This window comes from Anser anser, assembly GCF_964211835.1.
Source record: "Anser anser genome assembly, chromosome: 16".
NCBI classification, from domain to species: domain Eukaryota; kingdom Metazoa; phylum Chordata; class Aves; order Anseriformes; family Anatidae; genus Anser; species Anser anser.
In genome coordinates this window covers 14285258-14305981 of record NC_139737.1, presented here as the reverse complement: position 1 = coordinate 14305981, position 20724 = coordinate 14285258, and the positions used below count along the sequence as shown (strand labels likewise).

The following is a 20724-nucleotide window of genomic DNA, read 5'->3' as shown; positions in this document are numbered from 1 at the left end:
CAATGGGCCTCCAATACACGCCCATATGTATGGCTGGGGGTACTCTGGCATCACAGCGGGCTCAAGCAAGCCACAGGCACAGTGGAAATTGGGCTCTCTTCTGCTGGGCATGGTTAAGCACCAAGCCCACTGCCTTCCTCACGCTGGCAGTTCACGCTCCTCCTCACACTTGCCTCTGACAGCACGCTCCATCCCTGCTGCTCTCTGGGACGCTCTGCTTCTCCTTCAGAAGACGCAATTTAACGCAAAGCTGTACCAGAAGCAGGCAGCTTCCTTATTTTGGTTATTTCAACACTGAAGTGAAGCCCAAACCAACCTGGGAGAACACAGCCCTGGAAAACAGCAAGCCTGGAATGCCAGGGGGAGGTTTAAAGAAGACATAGGCTTCAAGTCTTGTTTCTATTAAAAAAAAAAAGACTGCAGGAGGCTTGGATGTTTGATGCCTACAGAAAGCAAGCAGCATGTTAACCAGCTCCCGTAACGTTTGCGTGTGACGAAGAGGAAGGCAACCAGTCACAAACACGTCACCCCACACCCAGCTGCAGTGTAAAGTCCAGCGAGGTTCAGAACCTCACATCACACCAGCACAAATGGCCCTGAACCTACGAAAGGTTTCAATTATTCAAGCTTAGGGTGGCGCATACTCCAATCAATACACGCTGGCCTTCCAAACCCAAGTGGATAAAGTAAGAAAACTAATCTCTAGAGGAAATCAGTACATTCATATACTGTGTTGCATCAAAAGAGACCAGTAGGAAGAGAAACCAGTTTCATTTTTAACTCTCTAGCAACTTCTCTTTATACTACATATAAAACCAAAGTGAAATGCCTAAACATTAAAAGGCCACTGGCACTCTAGAAATTCTTGCAGGCAGACGCACAGCACCACATGTTGGCTGTGAGTGAAGGTTCAACAACTGCAGACTATTCTTACCCAGCAGATCGTGTTGTGTACACGGTGTGATCAAGACATGCAAGTACATACAGAACATCCTGACACTGAACCTCAGAAATCCAGGAGATGCCTGCTACTCTCACTCAGATTAGACGTTCCAGTTTCCTTATCCTGTTTATTCATCGGTATCTCAGACTCGAGATACCCGTTTCGTTCTTCCTTTGCTTCAACTAGATTCACTGAGCAACCGAAAGCACAAAACCCCATGGGTGTTAGCAATCTTTTTTAAACTCAAAAGTCTGGAAATTCTGACCTGACACCTTGTTCTGTTATCTGTATGCAAGACAGGCACCTCGTTCACCAAAGATTAAAGTATTTCAATTACAAACGTGTACCATCATACAGAGGAAAAACAAAAACAAAGAAACACAGGGCTTAGATCCATCTTGCTTTCTGTAAGCCTGCTTACATCTCCTTTTTGACACTTTATTGTTCTTATTTGGTATTTAAATTCTACTTGCAATAACATGTTCTACTCTGTCAACAGTTTGCATCTCCAAAGCACAGTATCCACTGCCATCAATGGGGTTAGCTCTCTAGGGTACAGTTCATGACTGTGCCTGTTGCTTGGGAATTTGAAATAGAAAGATTTTTTTTTTTTTTTTTAAAAGGTAAGTTTTCAGAAGCACCATACTCATTCTCACTGGCAGCCAAAAGCACTAGCTTTCAGTGTGCTGAGTAGAGCCCAGGAAGTACACAAAATGTGACTAAAAGCAGATTAATAGATGGCAATCTACACCTGCAAAGCTAAAACTGAAAAAGGCAGAAAATCCCATTGGCCTAGAAAAGCAGTGACAGTCTTTACGTGTGCCGAATGCTTACACGCTACTGGGGGAAGAAAAAAGTGCTAAAAACTTTTGGTTGCTTCAGTAGAAACCTGAATGATGTCCCTGTTGAGAGGGCCACCATCACGGCCACCAGTGAAAAGCAGCATGCAGTCTAAAGCTAACATTTACCATCGCTGGAGTCAGAAGCAAGAAGCCTGGATTCCTGATTCAGTCTGTCCTCTTTTTTTTTGTTTTTCTTAAATAAATCACGAGACCATCCTTCCTCTTTGCTTTGCAGCAAGCACCGAAGCAGATTTCTCACTGAAGCAACATGGGCTCAGATAACCCAAGATAAGCCGGTCTCTGGTTTCGCTCCGCAGCTTCGTTTTCAAAACAAGTGTTGGTGGCCAGACCTGAGGCCCTGGTTGTTGGCCCTGGTATGCGGCTGGAAGAAATTCCCCAGGTGACACGAAGAGATGAAGGCATGTGCTACTCTTCCCTGGGAGAGCCTGAAATCTGCGTCTCTTGATAAAGCTCGTTTGGGAACACACTGACAACAAAGTCATCTACCAACAATCCTAAAAAAAATAAGTTATTTTTCTCCAAAAGCAAAGCAAGTTTGTCACATACCAACTTCAGCCAGCAAGCTGAGCAGCACTGGTCTTTCAGTTAGCTAAGACACTTATGCGAGCCTCCAGGGGAACACAATTTAACCACCACACTAATCTCGAAAGAAAAGAGAAGGCAACAGGATGCCATCCTTACCCTAAAGAAGAGGCTTCAGCCTTCCATCAGAAAGCTATTTCCAGACATCCTCAAAGCTATTATTAGGAGGGATTGGGAACAATTTAAAGATCCGAAGTCTGTCTTCCTTGCCAATTCAAAATTGGAGGAAAAAACTCACTTTTCTTTAAAAGCAAACAGACAGAACAACCGAACAAGAAGGGCTCGATACCACAGGCACCCAGATATTTTTTATCCTGGATCCCCGTCTCAGAGCACTGCGGATCCTTTGCTGCACATACCTTTCTGCCAACAAACCAGCTTCGAGTCACTGAGGTAGGATGGCAAAACCCCCAGAAGACAGGCAATTTCACTGCAAGTGAGCCTGACGAGAGGACAATGGTGACAACACACTTGTTCACACGCTGGTTCAGAAATGCCCAGCCGCGCCGGCAGCACCAGACCTTCCTTTGCACCCCGGCCATTACAACTGGACCACCGCAACAGCACTCCAAGTTCTGCCCCTCTGGCAGTGCTTAATGCTGCCAACCTGCTCCACTCTTCATTTTTAACATAAAGTACAAGCGAGTAGGATACCGTAACACCCCCACGGGGCAGGCAGAACCAGGGACTGCATCACCCAGGGACATCCCGTGGCACTGGCGTAGTTCAGACGAAGGGCGGACAAGTAGCAGTGCATCTCCTAGCGCACTGCAGCCTTTTTGCTAGCGTGCTGCCTCAGAGCTTTAGCGTGAGCAAGGGCATTGGAAGGCCTTGGAGCTTTCAGGATGGCGTGCCCAAGGCAAGAAACCTAACGGAAGCGACCCTCTCCCCTGCAAGTACAGCTGCGGTGCCCGGCGAGGATGCCCGCGGGAAGGCAGGAGAGGGAGGGAGAGCAGGCACCTGGCAGCAGCTGCTTCGGCTGCGACCACTTGGGAAAGCCGTGAGTGGGAAGTGCTTCCAAAGAGCGGCAGATGTGCCGCTCACAGCTTCCTTCTCCGAACTACAACAGCGTCGCCGTAATTCAACGCCGCATTCTTCAGGTGCCATTCATGTACGTTAATAATCCCTTCCCAGGCCCTCTTCCATTCCAGCTTCAGAATCACAAGCTGGGAAGGGTGCTTTATCTAAAGCGTCTCTTGTTTTTCCTCTCTCATTTTCCCAGCTGTAATTAGCTTGCGACTGAGAAGCTGCTACTAGCAAGCCGCAGAGCCTGCCGCGAGCAGAGCTCCGCTTGCCTCCTCGCTAACTGCTGCGGCACAACTGAAGCGTAAAATAAAAGGAAGCTGTGACTTTAGCTAAATCTAAAAACACAAAGGGACAGAGCCTACGTCACGCGGCCCGTGTCTCCTTTGACGTAGCACGGTACTAATGGAAAAATGGGCTCACGTGCAGACTAACGCATACCAAGGACCGGCTGGCTGTGCGGGGAGTTTCAGGAACAGGAGGCACCCCGGCAAAGGCCAAGTTTTCAGCTGCCTTGCAGTGTTCAGCGCTCGCTGCTAGAGAGCTGTCGTATGGTATTAAGGGGTATGAGCACGTGAGCCTCGACGGTTCTGCTGGGATTTCAGCAACATGGTAAAAATCTGAAGCCATTTTTTCCCAGAGCTGGAGTCTTTCCTTCGGTGCTCACAGATAAGAGATCAAGCTTTCAGCAAGGGGAACGAGATAAAAAGCTGCATTAATCAATAGGTGATAAAAATACTCGGAAGTCAAACACTCCTCACACACTGAGATGAGGATCAGGCAGAGCAAGTACTTTCTACGCCTGTGCTAGAAAATCAGGTACACCGTTAAATGAAAAAGCAGAAATTTTTGCTACTAGAAGGGATCACGTTAGAAAGCTAATGGAGGTCAACTGTGCGCTCAAGAGGGGGAGAAAAACCGAAGCACCCACACTAGGGGAACAGGGGCGCTGAAACCCTAAGGCAGATCTCTCTGCCTCTTCGTGCCCCAGATGCACACAGTTCCTCGCAGTTCGGGATCACTTAATAAATCCGTCAGGAGGTGTGTGAGATGCCAGAACTGAAATTTATTTTCATTCACCACAAGCAAATGCCTTGGATCTGTTTTTCCTAGCAAAACCACAAAACTCAGAAGATGCCAGTGAAGATCAGGTCTATAAATCCCGTATGTTCCCTGCTTCTGTTCATCTCAAGCTGTGATCACAGGAGATTTTGTAAACGAAGGGAATATGCAATCTGACAGAGGATTTTTTCCTGCAGCTCAGATGCCTGTCACACTGACAGCAGGGATCGGCACTGCGAGAGGAGCCCCTTTACTCCCGTTCACTGTCACAGCCATTTCTGCACGGCACAGGCCACGCTCCACGCAAAGCCCAGGACACCCAGCAGAAAGACACTCATTACTGTGAACACTTCGACACCAATCTCTTACACGCCTTGGCTTCAAAGGGACCATTATTTCATTATTTTACACGGTCTCCTTGTTTGAGATGCTCGTCTCCCAGAGATCAGAAACCTATTGCCACATCAGATTTGTTTCATTTTATTTTTTTTAACTACCGACATTTATATTTAATGAGTGTGTGTAAGATTTTCTTTGGGGAACCAGGAAATAAAGGGTTGAGAAAAGGAACAAAAGAAAACACTTTGCTTGATAGCGATTGCTTGATAATGATGTGGATTTATTCTCTAAGTTTTGTTTTATGGGCTTTACACTTTCTTGGAGGGTGAAAGATCTTTGAGAAGACCCTCATGAGGCACAGGAAGGCTCTCCCAGTTCACTACAGCTACAAGGAAGTGATTAAGGTACAGGAGTGTCATCTTCTGAGTGGGAAAGGAAGAAAGCAAGAAGCAAAATTAGGAAGTTCCACATCCCAGTCCACACACTTCTGCCATATTAAATTAAGATAATCTATTTTAGGTATTTCTGGGATTTATCTTGACAGCGTAGATCCTTCCTTCAAAGTCTGGATACAGGAAACATTTATTCGGGAGCTTTTCTGCCTTCTTGACGTAGGTTTTATTTTAAAAACCTTGTTTTAGTACCAGGCAGGAGATGAAATGGTGACACTACCGCAGACAGACATTAAAAATGATCTGCTTTGGATGCAACCAGACAATGCTCTAAAACTGCATGCGATGCGTGACGCAATACCAAACTTCTCAGGAAGCAGTCAGGGGATGCTTCAGACGCTGCACAACACATCACACAGGTACAAGCCCAAGTTTCTCCAGCAACAACGGCTTGGATTTCTGCTAACACACAGCTCAACCTCTTTAAGAGCTAAAAAAGATACAGAACATCTCCTGCAATATAAAAGCTGATGACTTGAAGTCCAGAATGGAACTTCTCAAGATTTAAGTGCAATTCGATTAATCTAAGAAAATTTTCTAAAAGATTCCTTTTCAGTTTTAGCAAGAAGTTTGTATCAAATGCTGTAAGAACTCCCCGTACAGGTAGAAACCACTGGAAAATCCCACATTCTTGGTACCTTGTAAGTTTTGTCTAATTTCTAGTGGAGTAACAGCTATTTTCACTCACATTTCATTGCCAAATGCAAGACGTATGGCTACTGGGATTCTCATTAGCAGGGCAGAGCCTCTCAGAGCCTACCAGCCACTGCCTCTGCTCACCTGCTGTGCTTTACATCTTCCTCCAACAAGAACTCTGTCTTGTTACATCACAAGAAAGACAACGCTTTAGACGGGACAATTCTCCAGTATTTCCCTGCAAAGCAGCTTCCTCCCCTCCAATTGCTGGTAAAAATCAAAAGCTATTAAAAATAGCAAAGTGATCAATAGTCCCCTTAACCTGTTCATTGCAAGCTGTCTGCTTAGCAGTAAGATAGCGAGAGGCGCTTGACAGTCACTGGAATGATTCCCAACTACTGCACACCAGTCGCACAGTCACAGAGGCCATCCTAAAACCCAGACTTCTCATTTACTCTTGGTTCTGTCCAAGGAAGTAGTTTGGTACAGCAACCGTATTAACAGAGCCATAACTGAAGTTCATCGAGGAGTATGCGCAGGGCCAGCAGGAGTTTCAGGATGGATGCTGGTGGTTTTTGCCCCCTCCCAGGTTCACGTTCTGTTTAACCACCCCAGGTTTTGTATTAGGATGAAACTCCATATTTTCAAAGACAGGACTTCTAACTGTACACTTCTGCAGCTTGCTCCGGTCCTTCCCCATCCTGTCCAGTAACTCACTAGTCTGCTCTCTGCCATCCTTGGAGTCTCACCTTCCACATCAACACTTGGCAGTCACCGGGCCACAAGAACACGCTCCGTTCAGGTCCTTCCAGAAGCTCCCCTCTAAGTAATTCCATGCTCATCACAGATCTTCCTCCACCCCCATGATGTGAGCTGTTGGGCTATCTCCTCCATAAGACAATTGTTACCTAACTCTAACCCTTACAGGCACAGCTTAATATTCATGGAATTACATGCATGACAGCTGAATCGAAAGACTCGGAGAGGAAGTGCTTAAATTTCAATTATGGGGTCAGTTATTTCTAAAAGGTTTGTTAGAAGACAGCTGGGCTTGCACCGCCAGTGGCCGCATGCCTCGTGCACGACTGAGCACGAATGGGGCAGTGCAGATCTTAGAAGACTCCTGAAGGATGGATCCAACCAGAGCACTGCACATGTTTCTGCGTACGTTATCTTCCCTGAATGACACCTCCACGATTCAGCAGTCCAATACATTAATTCTTAAGGTGTCAGTTTTAAAATGCAGGAAACACTATGGAAAAATGTTGCAAGCTGTGCGCTCAGCCTGGGGAACTGTCCCACCCTGTGCAGTGGCCTAAGGGGCAAGGCAATATCATGTAATCTCTTCCCAAAATACGCCTCAAAGAACAACCCTGCAAAACATGCATTCAGTCACGTTATCCACACAGGTGCGTCCTTTTGTGAAAGGAAAAATGCAGTATATCGTGCTCAAAGAACAAACGAATATTTAAATGAAAATAACTGGAAGCTTTAAGCGCAGTGTCTAGAAAAAGTGCTACCTTTCTTACAGGGACTTCAAGGCAATGCTGAAGGGAGGGAGGAATTACTTCAAGATAAAGAATGTTTACATATCAGCTCATGACAAAGCAACAACTCACACAACACATTAGCCATTCTTATCTCCTTTTTAATGTTTTGTTATTTATTATTTACACAATTAGCACTGGGCAGCTTCAACTTACAAGTCATAATTAGTTGGTGAAAAATATTTCTTCCAGTTAAAAATATCCTTCCACCTCCCACACAGAGAAAGCCAAATCATTAATGAATTCTGGAAGTTTGAAAAGATCGTGCTTACATTACTCCTTACAAAAGAATGTACTTTGCTAAGATTGCAGGAGAATGGTTTCCAAGTGAAGCAATAAACACTTGGAAATGTGAGGTAAAATCAGTTTTGGGGCACATGCTTGACTATAAGAAAAATCAGAAAACACAGCAATAGAGATACATGAGAAAAAAAGAAAAGCGCAAACAATGTGTCCAAAGCATTTAGTCTTTGCCATGGAAGCCAGTAAATGCTGCAACTTAATTTGCTTAGATTTTTTTTTCCTGTCATCTATTTGTGAAGAAGAAACTAAAAGAAAGCTATACAACTTCTTAAAAGGTCACAGGAAAAGTGTGACCCCAATAAAACAAACCCATTGCTCAGCACACACTCATTTTTTTCTTTGCTTCTTAATAGAAATTGTTAATACAGACTACCCATTTGTTTTTAGTTTGGGTTGTCACATTTGCACAGCCATTAGTTAAGAACATTTGCTTGGCCATAACAAACACTCCCTGCCGGTCACCAAGTGCTGGGACAGAAACTTACCCTCCAGCGCCTGATTTGCAAATACTCAGTGTAGACTCCATGGCGCTTGCATGTCAGGAGTTACAACTAGGAAAGCTTCTCTGTGTAATGCCCTGTGTGTGACACAGCTGCCCCTCTGTGTTATACCAAGTCACCAAGGACAGACCTGCATATTCCGGTTCTTATAATCCACAGCTTACGTTAGGAGAAAGACTGGCCTGTGGAACCCACCACCACTGCAAGTGCCCCCCATCATCGCAGAGTAAACAAATGCTTATCTTATGTTCAGTGTGGGTGATATTGCAGGTGAGTCCCATGACACACGTTCCCCAGACAGCGGCAGTGCAGTTGTCATGCGGACCAGACAAACCAGCAGGCAATCCTTTCAGATTTATCATCTAACCCAGCAGCTGAGACGTGCTCATAATGCCTGGCGAATGTAAAAAGGATTGCCCCACAAGCTGCCTGACAGCGCTGAGATATTCAGTCGTTATAGGAAAAGGCCAAGGACATCGCCATCACTCCAGGGGACCATTTTTCCAGATGCTACTAATTATTAGGAGCCTGAGTAGTCACATCAGGTTCATCTATGCTAAAACAGCAGGGTTTACAGCAACACTTATGAGTGCTCCACGTTTCTGACAAACAATTGCAAACACACAAAAGATTACGAGCAAAATTCATCAGTCTCCATGAAGATGAGGTTAAACTAGTTTTCACCTTCAGTCACACTATGCTACAATAATCTTATACACAAAAATATTGGATCCCATTTGCAAGATGCACAGCTTAAGCTACCCATATAGAAATGCATGCAATTACATAATTTAGACTTTAATCACCTACACTCGTAAATTCTAAGATTGCATGAGCAACAGAGGTTTAGCCTACGAGGGTTTGGTCAATTTTTTCCTCACCTATTACTGTGCTTGGACTTTTCCCGGTCTTTTTCCTTGTCCTTCTTGTGCTCTTTGTGCCGGTGTTCTCGGTCTTTGTGTTTATCTTTGTGTTTGTGAGAATCTGCAAGCAGAGAGGCAAAAAAAATTAAGAAATGAAGTTGGGAGAAAACTCCATGCCTCCCTCATGAACCTCTGCATGTTTCCCCACCCCATTCCAGTATTTCGTGAGATGCAAAATTTGTAACAAAAATCTTAGTTTTCAGAGGTCCTAAATGGATTCATTGTTCCTGCAGGACAAGTTAATTTACCTTGGCAACAGCTGCATTTATACGGTCCTTAGTTCAATGATCTTTAAAACCTTTACAGATCCTGAAGAAACACGACCCATTTTGTTAACTAGTTAAGTATGGCTACAGCAAGTTGAATCTTTCTGCAGAGACCTGAAACCTAGCTTCCTATGCCTGTCAATATTTCATGTCAAATAGATTACAAGGATACAGAAACCGAGCATAAAGCTGAAACGTTAGGCTTGCTGGATCTAAAATGTAGTCACTATTTCCACAAGTATCTAGTCTAGACAAAGGGCACCAACGCTCCCCCCCCTTAAAATCATCTTATTTTTATGCCCACGTGGCATGACAGGCACACAGCGAGGGAAAGATCAAACGATGAGGGAAGAGGAAAACAAAAGATGGAGGAAGAAAAACAGACAGGGAACTCTCTCCTCATGCCGTCTCCTGCAGGGGACACTAGGAGACACTTACCTCCCTTCCATAACAGGGCCCAGACAGTGCAACGGGAGAGCTGCAATGAGCACGTGCTGGTGGAAACCCACCTACACAGGTCAGGACTGGTCCAATTTAAGTGACGAGTCAGAAATAGGAGATGGCACACACAGTGAGTGTACACAAACACTGTAATTTTAGTGGTATCAATTTCTACTTCCAGTTACATTTTCCATCCTCGGTGACAACTGCACCGTGCAATAAACAATGAGGTCCTTCCAAAGCACTGAAGAAAACAAGATCCGCCAAAGCGAAAGAGCAACAGAGTTGGAATTTTAACTAAGCACTGACGAGCATTTTTAGGCCCATAAATGTTCTTTATAAGTAGATCAGGAAGGAGCTGAGGCTGAATTAGCACCTCAAACCCAGGACAAAAGGCACAACCACCTACAGGCAAGGTCACTCCTGTAACCCATGCCAAAACACTCCCCTCAACTTCTCTTTTTTTTTTAATACACATTTCTCAAGCAACTAAAATTAAATAGCTCTTCAGGATACCTGAAAGGCTGTGATGACTTTGGCAACTGCTTTCGGATAATAGTGCCAGCACTTCCACCACAGATCTTGGATGTAAGGCAGTAATGATTAATCGATTGTAAAGATGTTAACATGCCTCTAAAAAGGCGACTGCCCCCGTATGACAATAGGAAACTGCAACAGAAGGAGTTTGAGATGTCCACAGTCACAAGGGAAATGCATTGCAGAGCCAGGAACCGCCTTCATCCTCCACGTCTTTTGCCACAAGTTCATTTTTCTCCTTACCTGACACCAGTGCTTCCAAACTCACAATATTCAACCGGTTTTTGTGGGGAGCCCCCCAGTCACACATTTCCACCGATCGCAACCTGCTGCTGCCCTAACTTCAGGTGCTGCTTTCAGACACCTGCAGGAAAACAGCACAAACCAACACACAAACATTGACGTTGAAGCCTCCAGCTTGCCTTCTGCCTCGATCCTCCCAAACTTGGCAACACTTCCCGGTGCTGCCCTCCACACCACATACACATTTGAAGAGCAAGATCGAATTTTCTGCCCTTTGATACCCAGGTATGTGGCAGGATTTGTGCAACATTTGGCGTTAGAGCATAACCACCTCAGAGTTTGCAAGTACCCAAACAACAAAACCTATTTGCCAGCAACCTCTAACGAACCGTGCAGGGACCGGACACCTACGCTCTCTGAAGTGCCAAGAAGCAATTTCTTGGTACCCTTCTCCTTCCCACCAGGACAGCACACATTTCACTGGCAAAAGCGTTTTCGCAGCACATTTCACACTTCAGATTCTTCAATTTAGCCAGGAGCTGGAAGTTCAGGCTGTTTGCAAACTGCCTGCATTTTATTCCACAGAGTTCACTCCCCAATTCCTAAAGCACCGGCTGAAGCGAACAGCCATCTATTGACACTTGATGAGTAGGTAAATCACTAGAAAAAACATCACGATGCTATACATAGAAATACGCACACTCATTTTACAACATACTCATTTTTAAGGGAGCAGAAACCAACACGCAATTTTTTTATAACAACAAACTGATGGAAAATGTGTGCAACTATTCAATGCTATTCTCTTTAGAGCTTAGAGCCACGTGATCATTTTTTTTTTTGCAAAACCCTGCAAAACGGAACAGCCTTTTCCTTTCTTCTCCAGATGCCCTTCCAAATGACTTGTGCTTTCCAGCTGAAATTAGTATTTGCTTTTGAGAAGTAGTTCTAGGGCCATACCCGTGGAGTCACTGGAGCCCAACAACGCAATCCTCTGCTCTGCTTCCAATAACTCATTGCTTTCAGGCAACGCAAGCCCGGTACAAGAGTAAAAATAAATAAATAAATAAATAAATAAAAATTAAACCAGCTCTGCTTGGTGGCATTTGTCTTCCCTAGCTTTCCATTGCCGAAAGACTTCTAGCAGAAAAGCCTTTTTATAGAGGTATTCTGCCTAAAAGGCAGGCCTTAGCGGCTGGGGAACAGGAGGTTGTGTGCATGGTTTTGTAAGCAGAAGGGAAAAGCTGGCGGGAGAGCTTTAACCTGAGTGCAGTCAACCCTGGATACGTACTGGGCCTCTCAACACACCGGACAACACCTGAAATTCAGTACTTCCATGCAGGCAAGCATACTACCTCCCAGACACATCTCCTAAGAATTAAATTACTCTGGAATATTTGCCTAGCGCTCAGACTCCATGCTGTCGCTTTCTGACACCATGCCATAAGGTAGGTTAAGACTGAGAACTTCTAAAGCTTTTATTAAATAACCCTGAGCCGACACATGAACATCACCAGAAGGCATTGAAACTCTCAGATTTTTTTTATTTTTATTTTTTTGAGGGTGGAGCTGAATGCAGTTCAGGAGACTGGATTGCTAAAAAGGACACAATGGCACGTCATATATTTTTTTCCAGACTGGCTTTATCTAGCAGACCAACTTGATGGTTATTTGGTGGCTGACAAAACAAGTTCAGCTATTCCAGTTTGTGTCCCCACTTCACAGAAACCAGTATGACATCCTCTCCACCGCATTACACAGGCGGCAGAAAACTGAATTTAGAACGAAACTTTAGGACACAATGGAGCTCCTCACACCAAACCTCATTAATACAGAAGCGATCAATGGAAATGCTCATGACTACCGTCTATATCTTCTTTGATGTACTTCGTGTATCAATTCCTAGAAGAATCCTTCAGCCTCCAGTAACTCTCCCCCAGCTTGCAGCCAACTAACAGTTGACCAGATCCAGCCTCACATGAGCTGGAGTGAGGTCAGACACTATCACACACATTTACATTTGTTTCCTGCCTTTTATGTCTTTCCTTATGTCTGCTCCCTCTCGTGCTAAACAAGGAGATATATATGACTAATTCTCCAGGAGCATTAGCAGACTCCACTATCTACTGTGAGCAAAGTTCAAATGCCCAAACGCCCGTGTGACATTTAAAGGATTTCAGAAGTCAATGAGTCTCTCCAGCATCAAGGTTACAGTAGGGACAGGGGTTACGCTCACTGGGCAGGGATCCACCACCCCTAAGGCTCTCCCTTTGGTATCCACTAACCCAAACAGAGCGTTTGGCATCTCTTCTGTTCTAGAGAGCTTGATGTCTCTGGCACTGGATGCCTGTCTGTTAATGCTGAGCCTGGTATGTCTCCAAAAGATTACCGCAGTCCCCCTGCTATTCCTGCCTTTCTCTCTGTACCTCCAACAATCACGAGCAGCTCTGCATTTTTGTATGTTGATTCATCTTTGAACTCTGTTTAATTACAAGGACGCCTGATTTAGGGATGGGAAATTCTAAGCACTTTTGGTCTGTGGCCCTGTTTTGTCGTCTCCCCCCCCCCCGCCATTAAGTCTCTGCGGAAAGGCTGAGTCATAACCCTATTTGCAATACTTGTATACACGTATTACTGGAACAGTGCAGTTTTCCTCTTTATCCAGGAACAGAGCTGTAAAAGGCCAGGCATCTATTTAACTACAGCATGACGAGAAGAGAGCTGCAGGAAGAGAAAGCCCTCCTGCGGCGGGCAGTCGGCACCTGGGGAGGCAGCGTGCCAGCAGCCTCCTCCTCAATGGCCTTAACGGGCTGGGCTGGCCACAAAACCAACGTACAGGGAACTATAGTCTTAATTCATATGAAAAGATCGTTGGCTTTTAAAATCCTTTTGAGCACTCTTCTCTCCCCGCTCCCCCAATAAAGTTTACTTACGTATCAAGGGAAGCAGGCCTACTCCTTACGTTAATATTTCAGTTTTTGTGGCAACATTTCTAGTTAAACCCTGAAATTGCATAGAGGGAAATAGGCTCTTGTACAACAAATCAGTGCAGCTAGTAATATGATCTGGGAGAATATCGTTGGCAGTTTGCTTTAGAATCATCTTTTTAAGCACTGAAGAAAGGATGAGAGCAACAATCTGGCCCTTCTCATTTCTCTTAAACTAAGTGAGATAGCTGGCAAATAAACACCTGGTAACTCCAATTCCTCATCAACAGTAGCTTTTTTAGATAAATCTACTAGCCTTCCGTATTTGCCATCTTTGGGTTCACGCTCTTGTAGTTTTTTTCAAGTACAATTTGAATACTTTATCAACCTGCTTACAGACAGGTTTCTGCCAACAGCAAAATATAACAAAAGAACAGACTAAGTTTTGGGGATAAGGGGTTTTTGTATTTTCCTTCTGGTTCCAGCAATACCCCACTTGTTTCTCTCCATTAGACAGCCTAGAAATACCTCAATTAGTAAGTATGCTGATATTTTGTCTGTTCAAAACACCATCTACACTGATGTCCAGAATGGCAATTTAAGCTTACTTGATTCTTGGGACTGAAATCTGTCTCCAAATCCGAAGATGTAGTATGAAGAAAGGGGGGGGAAGTCACACTACCATGTCAAAAAAACATTTTAACTACTTGTTACTTCCATGACACTTCTGCTTGAGCAAATGGGCTGAAATTTCTGCCCCAGGTCCAGTGCCTTGATACTAGTTACAGGTTACAAGAGAAACATACGAGCTTTTAAGGCTTTCTCAGAATCATTGGTATATATGAGTGTGGTGTGCTTTCTATTACTGGGACTTTTATCCATCTCAAACTTGAAGCACAAGCAAGAAATCCTTCGCAATTGCAATAGAGGATGTATTGTGTTACAGCAGGGTGATTGTATGTATGCAACTTTTCAGTCTCTTCTCTGGAAAAGGGAAGAAAGTCTTAAAAAACAAAAACAAAAAATGCTTCAGTTCCACTGCTAAATTATGCAGCTGAAAGAGATAATTCAGTAACACTGGATTAGTTTCAAAAACTGGTCAAACCAAAATCTTCTCTCAATAGCCATCCTCACCTGAGAAATTGGTGGTCTCTTTACAGCTGTAACACCTCTTAGACCATTTACTACACAACTACAGCATTTTTACAGTTTAGCCTAATTTCCTTCTCATTTGTAGTGACATAAAAGTAAGCAAAGCAAAAAGACCCCGTATTACCTCAATGAAACAATTTCACAGATTTTTCTCCTCCTCCCAGGCTCTTCCCAGAAGCAGTCATCTTGAAGTGTAGATGATCAGAAAAAGGCCTCTTACCTTCCAGTTTTATAAGTCAAATTTTACCATTTGTTACCATTTATTTTACTAAATCATATTACTTCTGAGTTCTAATTTCCCATATACAGGGTATAAAAGACTACCATTTGATTCATTAAGGTTCAGTTGGTTAAATGATGCCTGGAAGGGCTATGAATGCTCAAACACGTGAACGTAGTTCAAGGTGTCTAAAACACTCTTCATATTCCTGGCAAAGAATATGTACTTTTGCCTCAGGCATCTGATCACAACAGTTTAGTGTTGGAGCAACTTTGACAACATATAGATTACACTTGGAAGTAGAAAGATTGTAACGTTCAGTCAATATCAAAGATCTTTAACATGAACAGTGATGTGGTTGGCAGGTTACCTAAACAAACAACTGCAATTCCATGTGTGTAAAGGTTGCTTTGTGAGGCTCTGGTCAATTTATAAACCATTCATCTGAGAAAGGAGCTACTGTGTGGAGATGCAGAAACCCATTTGAAGAACCCATAGGGCTCACAAGGGCAGCCATATGCAGAAAGCTGGACAGTCTGAGGCACAGGGGATGGGGATCCTCTCTGTCAGACAGGTTATGGCTTTGGGCAAGTCACTTGAATTTACATGTTTTGATTTACAATTTCAAAAGGCACATACAATAATCCGTCCTGATCAATCAATCACTGTCCTGAGTTGGAAGGGACCTACCAGGATCATCAAGTCCAGCTCCTGGCTCCTCACAGGGCCACCCAAAAATCAGACCCTGTGTCTGAGAGCGTTGTCCAAACGCTTCTTGAACTCCAGCAGGCTTGGTGCGCTGACCACTGCCCTGGGCAGCCTGCCCCAGTGCCTGATCACCCTCTGAGTGAAGAGCCTTTCCCTAACACTCAGCCTGACCTCCCCGTCCCAGCTCCGTGCCGTTCCCTCGGGTCCTGTCGCTGTCCCCAGAGAGCAGAGCTCAGCGCCTGCCCCTCCGCTCCCCTCGTGAGGGAGCTGCAGGCCGCCATGAGGCCTCCCCTCAGCCTGCTCTGCTCTGGGCTGAACAAACCCAACGAGCTCAGCCACTCCTCATACAACTTGCCTTCCAGACCCTTTACCATCTTTGTAGCCCTCCTTCAGAGGCTCTCTAATAATTTTAGGTCCTTCTTATGTTGTGGCACCCAAAACTGCACACAGTGCTCGAGGTGAGGCCGCACTGGCGCAGAGCAGAGCAGGAGAATCCCTTCCCTCGCCAGGCTAGCCACGCCATGCCTGAGGCACCCCAGGACAGGGTTGGACTTTTGGGCTACTGGGGCATGCTCCCGATTCATATTTGGCTTGGCATTGACCAGAAACCCCAGATCCCTTTCTGTGGGACTGCTCTCCAGCCTCTCGTCCTCATCTATACGTACAGCCAGGGTTGCCCCATCCCAGGTGCTGAATGTGGCACTTGGTCTTGTTAAACTTCATGCAATTAGTGATTGCCCAGCTCTTTTAATTTGTCAAGATCTCTCTGCAAGGCCAGAGACCAGTGTGGAAGAGCTTTATATTTTTCTACAATGTTTGTATTGCAGTTGGAGAAAGTCACAGTATGATCATGGTGTTCCAGTAATTGATTACACTGTTTCTGGACTTTGTTTAAGTGGATTGTCATTGCTGTAGCTGAAAAAAAGGGGAAGAAAAACTATTGTACAGAAAACAGAATTGCATCCAGGTATCAGGGACAACATCTGTATGCAGCTAGAAGTCTCAAAAACAACAAAAACCATACCAAACATACCCAGAAGGTGTTTTACAGACAGATGACGGTATTGTGGATGATACTCTGGAACACAAAACCATAATCTAAAATAAACTTCCCATCTGAAACGGGATAAGTCACTTACTGGCCTAATGGCCCTATTTACGCAACTACAGAATACACATAAAACATTTACCCTGGAAAGGTATTGCAGGTCTGTTTGCTGTGCTGTTTTATTTCTCCAATAGCTGGCTGCAAAATATTTGGAGTCCTGAAATGAGAGTGACTAAAACACCGAGACCAGGATTTGAGACCCCCATAGCCATTACCTCGATCAGAGTAATTCACCAGAACATCATCATCTGATCTGACTGAAATACAGTTTGGGCAAGCAATGCTTCCTAAGTGTGACATTCAGTGAAAGAAGCAGGACCAGGCGTTCAGTTTGTGCCAAGAAAGGAGGGAAACCACTACGACAGCAAAACAAGATTGCTGGGCTTCCAATTCCTCGTTTTGAGTGCCATAATTAAAAGAACATGTACACCTTTCAAAATCAACTTCACATGCAATCCTTTACCTACGGTGTTGAAAGGCATCTCCGCAATCAACACTGCTGCGGATTCTCTCTGGCCTGTTGTGTACTTTTATGTATTTTATTATTTCCACAATAATATTTTGCATTTTATTATTACACAGACGTGCCTGTACACTAGACAGCCTATTCTGACTCTAAATAGATATCAAAGCTATTTCTAAATACTGAAAACCCTTTCTGAAGTCTAATTCAAATGAAGTATAGTTGCTGTGCTATCACAAACTTACTTTGCTTCAGGTGTATCACTGAATCAGGTGCACCAGTCCAGGGAGGCTGACACTTTCTTAACAGTGTTTAAAGAAACCTCTCTGTTTTCCTTCATAAACTATAGTAAGACACGAATTTTATGCTTTACTGCCAAACATCTAAATCAATTTTGACTAAACACAAGTGGAAAGCAGCTCTTGGTTGGAAGCTTCATATACTCATTATTTATTTTCCAAACATACAAGGGAAAAAATAGAGGAAAGAGACAAGAAAGCTTCATTGAGAACAGAGTCTGGAAAAGTACAACAGAATAAGCAAACAGTTCATCCTAAGGCAGTAACTTAATAATAAACCGACTCCAGCAAAGTGCATTCTCCCTTTTCCAAGGGTTCAAATGAAGACATATATCAACACTAAGTAGATTTGAGTCAACCTGTTTTCCCGGGTAGTTCTTCCAAGACAAAGAACTGCTGCATCCTCCTCTCCTGTTCACAAAGTAGTCCACCAAGCAAACATCTGGTCTGAGCCAGAACCGACCACACTACTTGGTATCCTTCACTTCTGCTTTCCTAAAGCTTGAAAACTGCCTAATTTTGATGGGAAGAGTAAAGCCAATGACCTTACAGCCCCTCTCCATACTTTTTTCAGTTATCTGAGGCAAGATACACCAGAGGGGCAGACAGATATTGTGTTTTTTTCCTTAAAAGGATTTTGCTGGGATACTTGGCTTCAGAACAAGACAGACCCCTTAGTTGCTGCATTCTTCATTCATCTTGTAATCCGATAAATAGATAAATTGCTGAAGAAATGTCTCCAGCCTCTATCTATAGGAATAGAATAATTCCTGTGAACTTATTGAGAAGTTCCACTTTCTCCCCAGTGAAGTTTTATTATGCAAGCAAGGATCTTACACAGCTTTTAAAATACAAAGTTTGCAAAACAAGATTAACGCACCTTCTGCTCCACCGAAACCCCAGGGCAACTTCAATCTAAGGAAGAAAGGTAAACAATGTGACAGAAGTGCTAACAGGGAGAGAGCACAGTGGCACAGCACCAAGTCTGCAAGCTGAGCTGCACACTCGTTTATCCTTCCAAAACTTTAAAGCTTATCATGGATAGGTTAAGGAGGCCAGAAAAAAAACAAACACAGACTGATCATTCCTATATTGTGTGACTGAGGCCTCAGGGACATGAATGAAGTTAACCTGAAGCAAATGTCACTGCTGGCATTTCATCAATCTAAACAAACCTGCAGAAGTTGGGTTGATAAGCAAGACATGCTGTGAGAGCTTATTTAGAAAGTGAAGGGCAGATATTCTTCAATACACTTGTTTTGAGCCCTTTTTTTTTTCCCCAGCTGGATTAATCACTCAGTTTCTGTGCACCAAATATTTTCACCTGCTAGGGAAATACTAAATTCTCTGATTATCAGCAATTAACGCTTGAATAATTGAGATGCTCTGTGTTACAAAAGGACGATGACCTTACATTGCTATACTGAATGTATTCTGCAGCAACCCAACAGCACAGACAGCAGCAAGTCTAATGAACTGTCAGTGCCTTCTCCACAGCCTCTTCTGAAAAAGGTGGCATGTTCACATACAACTATTCTGCAGCATATCTTAGTCATTGAGTTAAAAAACACAAAATCACTGCAAGAACAATTGCACTAGAACACACTACACAAAGGACAAGAGTGGGGAAGCCTTATAAAGCATGAAAATACATGTTTGATCAGTAGAGAAAGGCTAAATTAAGAGCTGCTTCTTACACATGCCAAAGGGCTCCCGACTGAGAGGCAACAATGAAGTTTCAACCCACTATTTGCATTCAAAAATGAAAAAAAAAAAATCAATGTGAACAGAAACATGTGTTTCCAGGGATTCCCAGGACGTAACACATTCTCCTGTAATTGCATAAATAAGAGTCAGAGAATGAAATCCATTAATATGCTTCCATTAACCAAGCAGAATAAAATAAAACAGCAAGTCAGAACTGCCAGCATCAGCACACAGCTTAAAAAGCTCCTAGCACGGAAGAGAGGAAAGTCAGGAGTAGTCTCTTAAGAAAAGAAGATAAGACTCACCCTGTTCTTGTCCCTAGCAAAGTTTATTCTTATATGGCTACACTATTTTATGAGTAGAAGTGCTTTCCATAGCCTCCTCCATTCAGAATTTGACTAGCGTGCACAGTAATGGACTCCTTCCCTTACTGGGGCAGAAATAGTTTCAGCATTTTTTCCTGTTGGTTTAGAAGTCTTTACCCACATGCATAAGCACAGCTACGCACTGTATGTACATCTTTAAAGCAGCAGCAAGACTGAAGATATGCTTTTGCCTTGATTTTCAGAAGGCACTGCCCATCACATCTCTGCACAGCAGGAAGCCAGAGCAGGGTCTAAGGAAAAACCCACCCAGTGAGCACCGGGGGACTCAGGAATACTCCAGGACGCGCTGGAAGCATGTCTAAGTTTATTTGGTATACGCCTGCTTCACTCCTAGCCCTTGTCATGTTCAGCCACCGTCTTGCTTTCCCTCAGCATCAATTCTTCCTCCTCCCACCTCAGACTAGCCCACAATTACTTTTCAGGGTCAGCGAAGGGGTCCTAATAGATAGAAAAGTGGAAAGCTAGACAACTGTGGCAGCTAGCTAGTGACCCATTTCAAAGTCAGCTCTGCCTCTGTCTGCATTTCCCAATCAGATCCAAAACGTAGGAGCAAACAAAGGACGGCTACAAGCCTGTGCTTCATTACCTCCCTGGTTCCAAAAGCCTTACGCTCGTTACAAACGTGTATTCCAATTAGCTAACAGACGTGTACAGGACGGACTCTGGAGGGCTGATGGGTGCATAAAGTGAATGTTGCTGGGGAACACACAAACAAGAATCAGCTTTGGGAAAAAAAGTTGCATAAAATAGAAGCTGCAGGTAGGTTCCCTGTGGATTTCCTTTGGATCCCCTAACACTGAATGATTTTTACTAGACCATCTAATCTCACGTTTCTCCAAATTCACATCCGTTTCCTCCCCATTGTGCAAAATGCAGTTAACGTAACCGGCACAGCAGGAAGGACTGAGAAGGGCTGGACGATTGCACACAAGCCGGTCTAGCATACAGGAGTATAAAACTAGCTCAAAATGATGAAAGAAAGTAAAATTTAAGGGCGTTCAAATGGATAATGCGAGGGAGACTGATCCCACTGCCGGAGTCAGAAAGCAACAAACCTTCAGCACGGACCCAAGGCTTGGCACAGGAGCTGCCAC

The 20724-nt window shown here is 44.0% G+C and overlaps 1 protein-coding gene across 2 annotated transcripts in view; it reads right to left on the bottom strand.

The window, feature by feature from the left end:
* TOP1 (DNA topoisomerase I) overlaps positions 1–20724 on the bottom strand; it is a 67107-nt gene that overhangs the window by 27117 nt on the left and 19266 nt on the right. Inside the window, exons 1-2 of one of the 2 annotated variants that reach the window (XM_083801669.1) lie at positions 10661–11452; positions 9132–9234 (exon numbers count right to left, since the gene is read on the bottom strand). In XM_083801669.1, coding sequence (XP_083657795.1) covers positions 9132–9234; positions 10661–10727 — 170 coding nt within the window. In that variant the 5' untranslated portion in view covers positions 10728–11452. Of the gene's footprint in view, positions 1–9131; positions 9235–10660; positions 11453–20724 lie in introns of those variants that run through there. The other variant, XM_083801670.1, reaches the window with a different exon arrangement.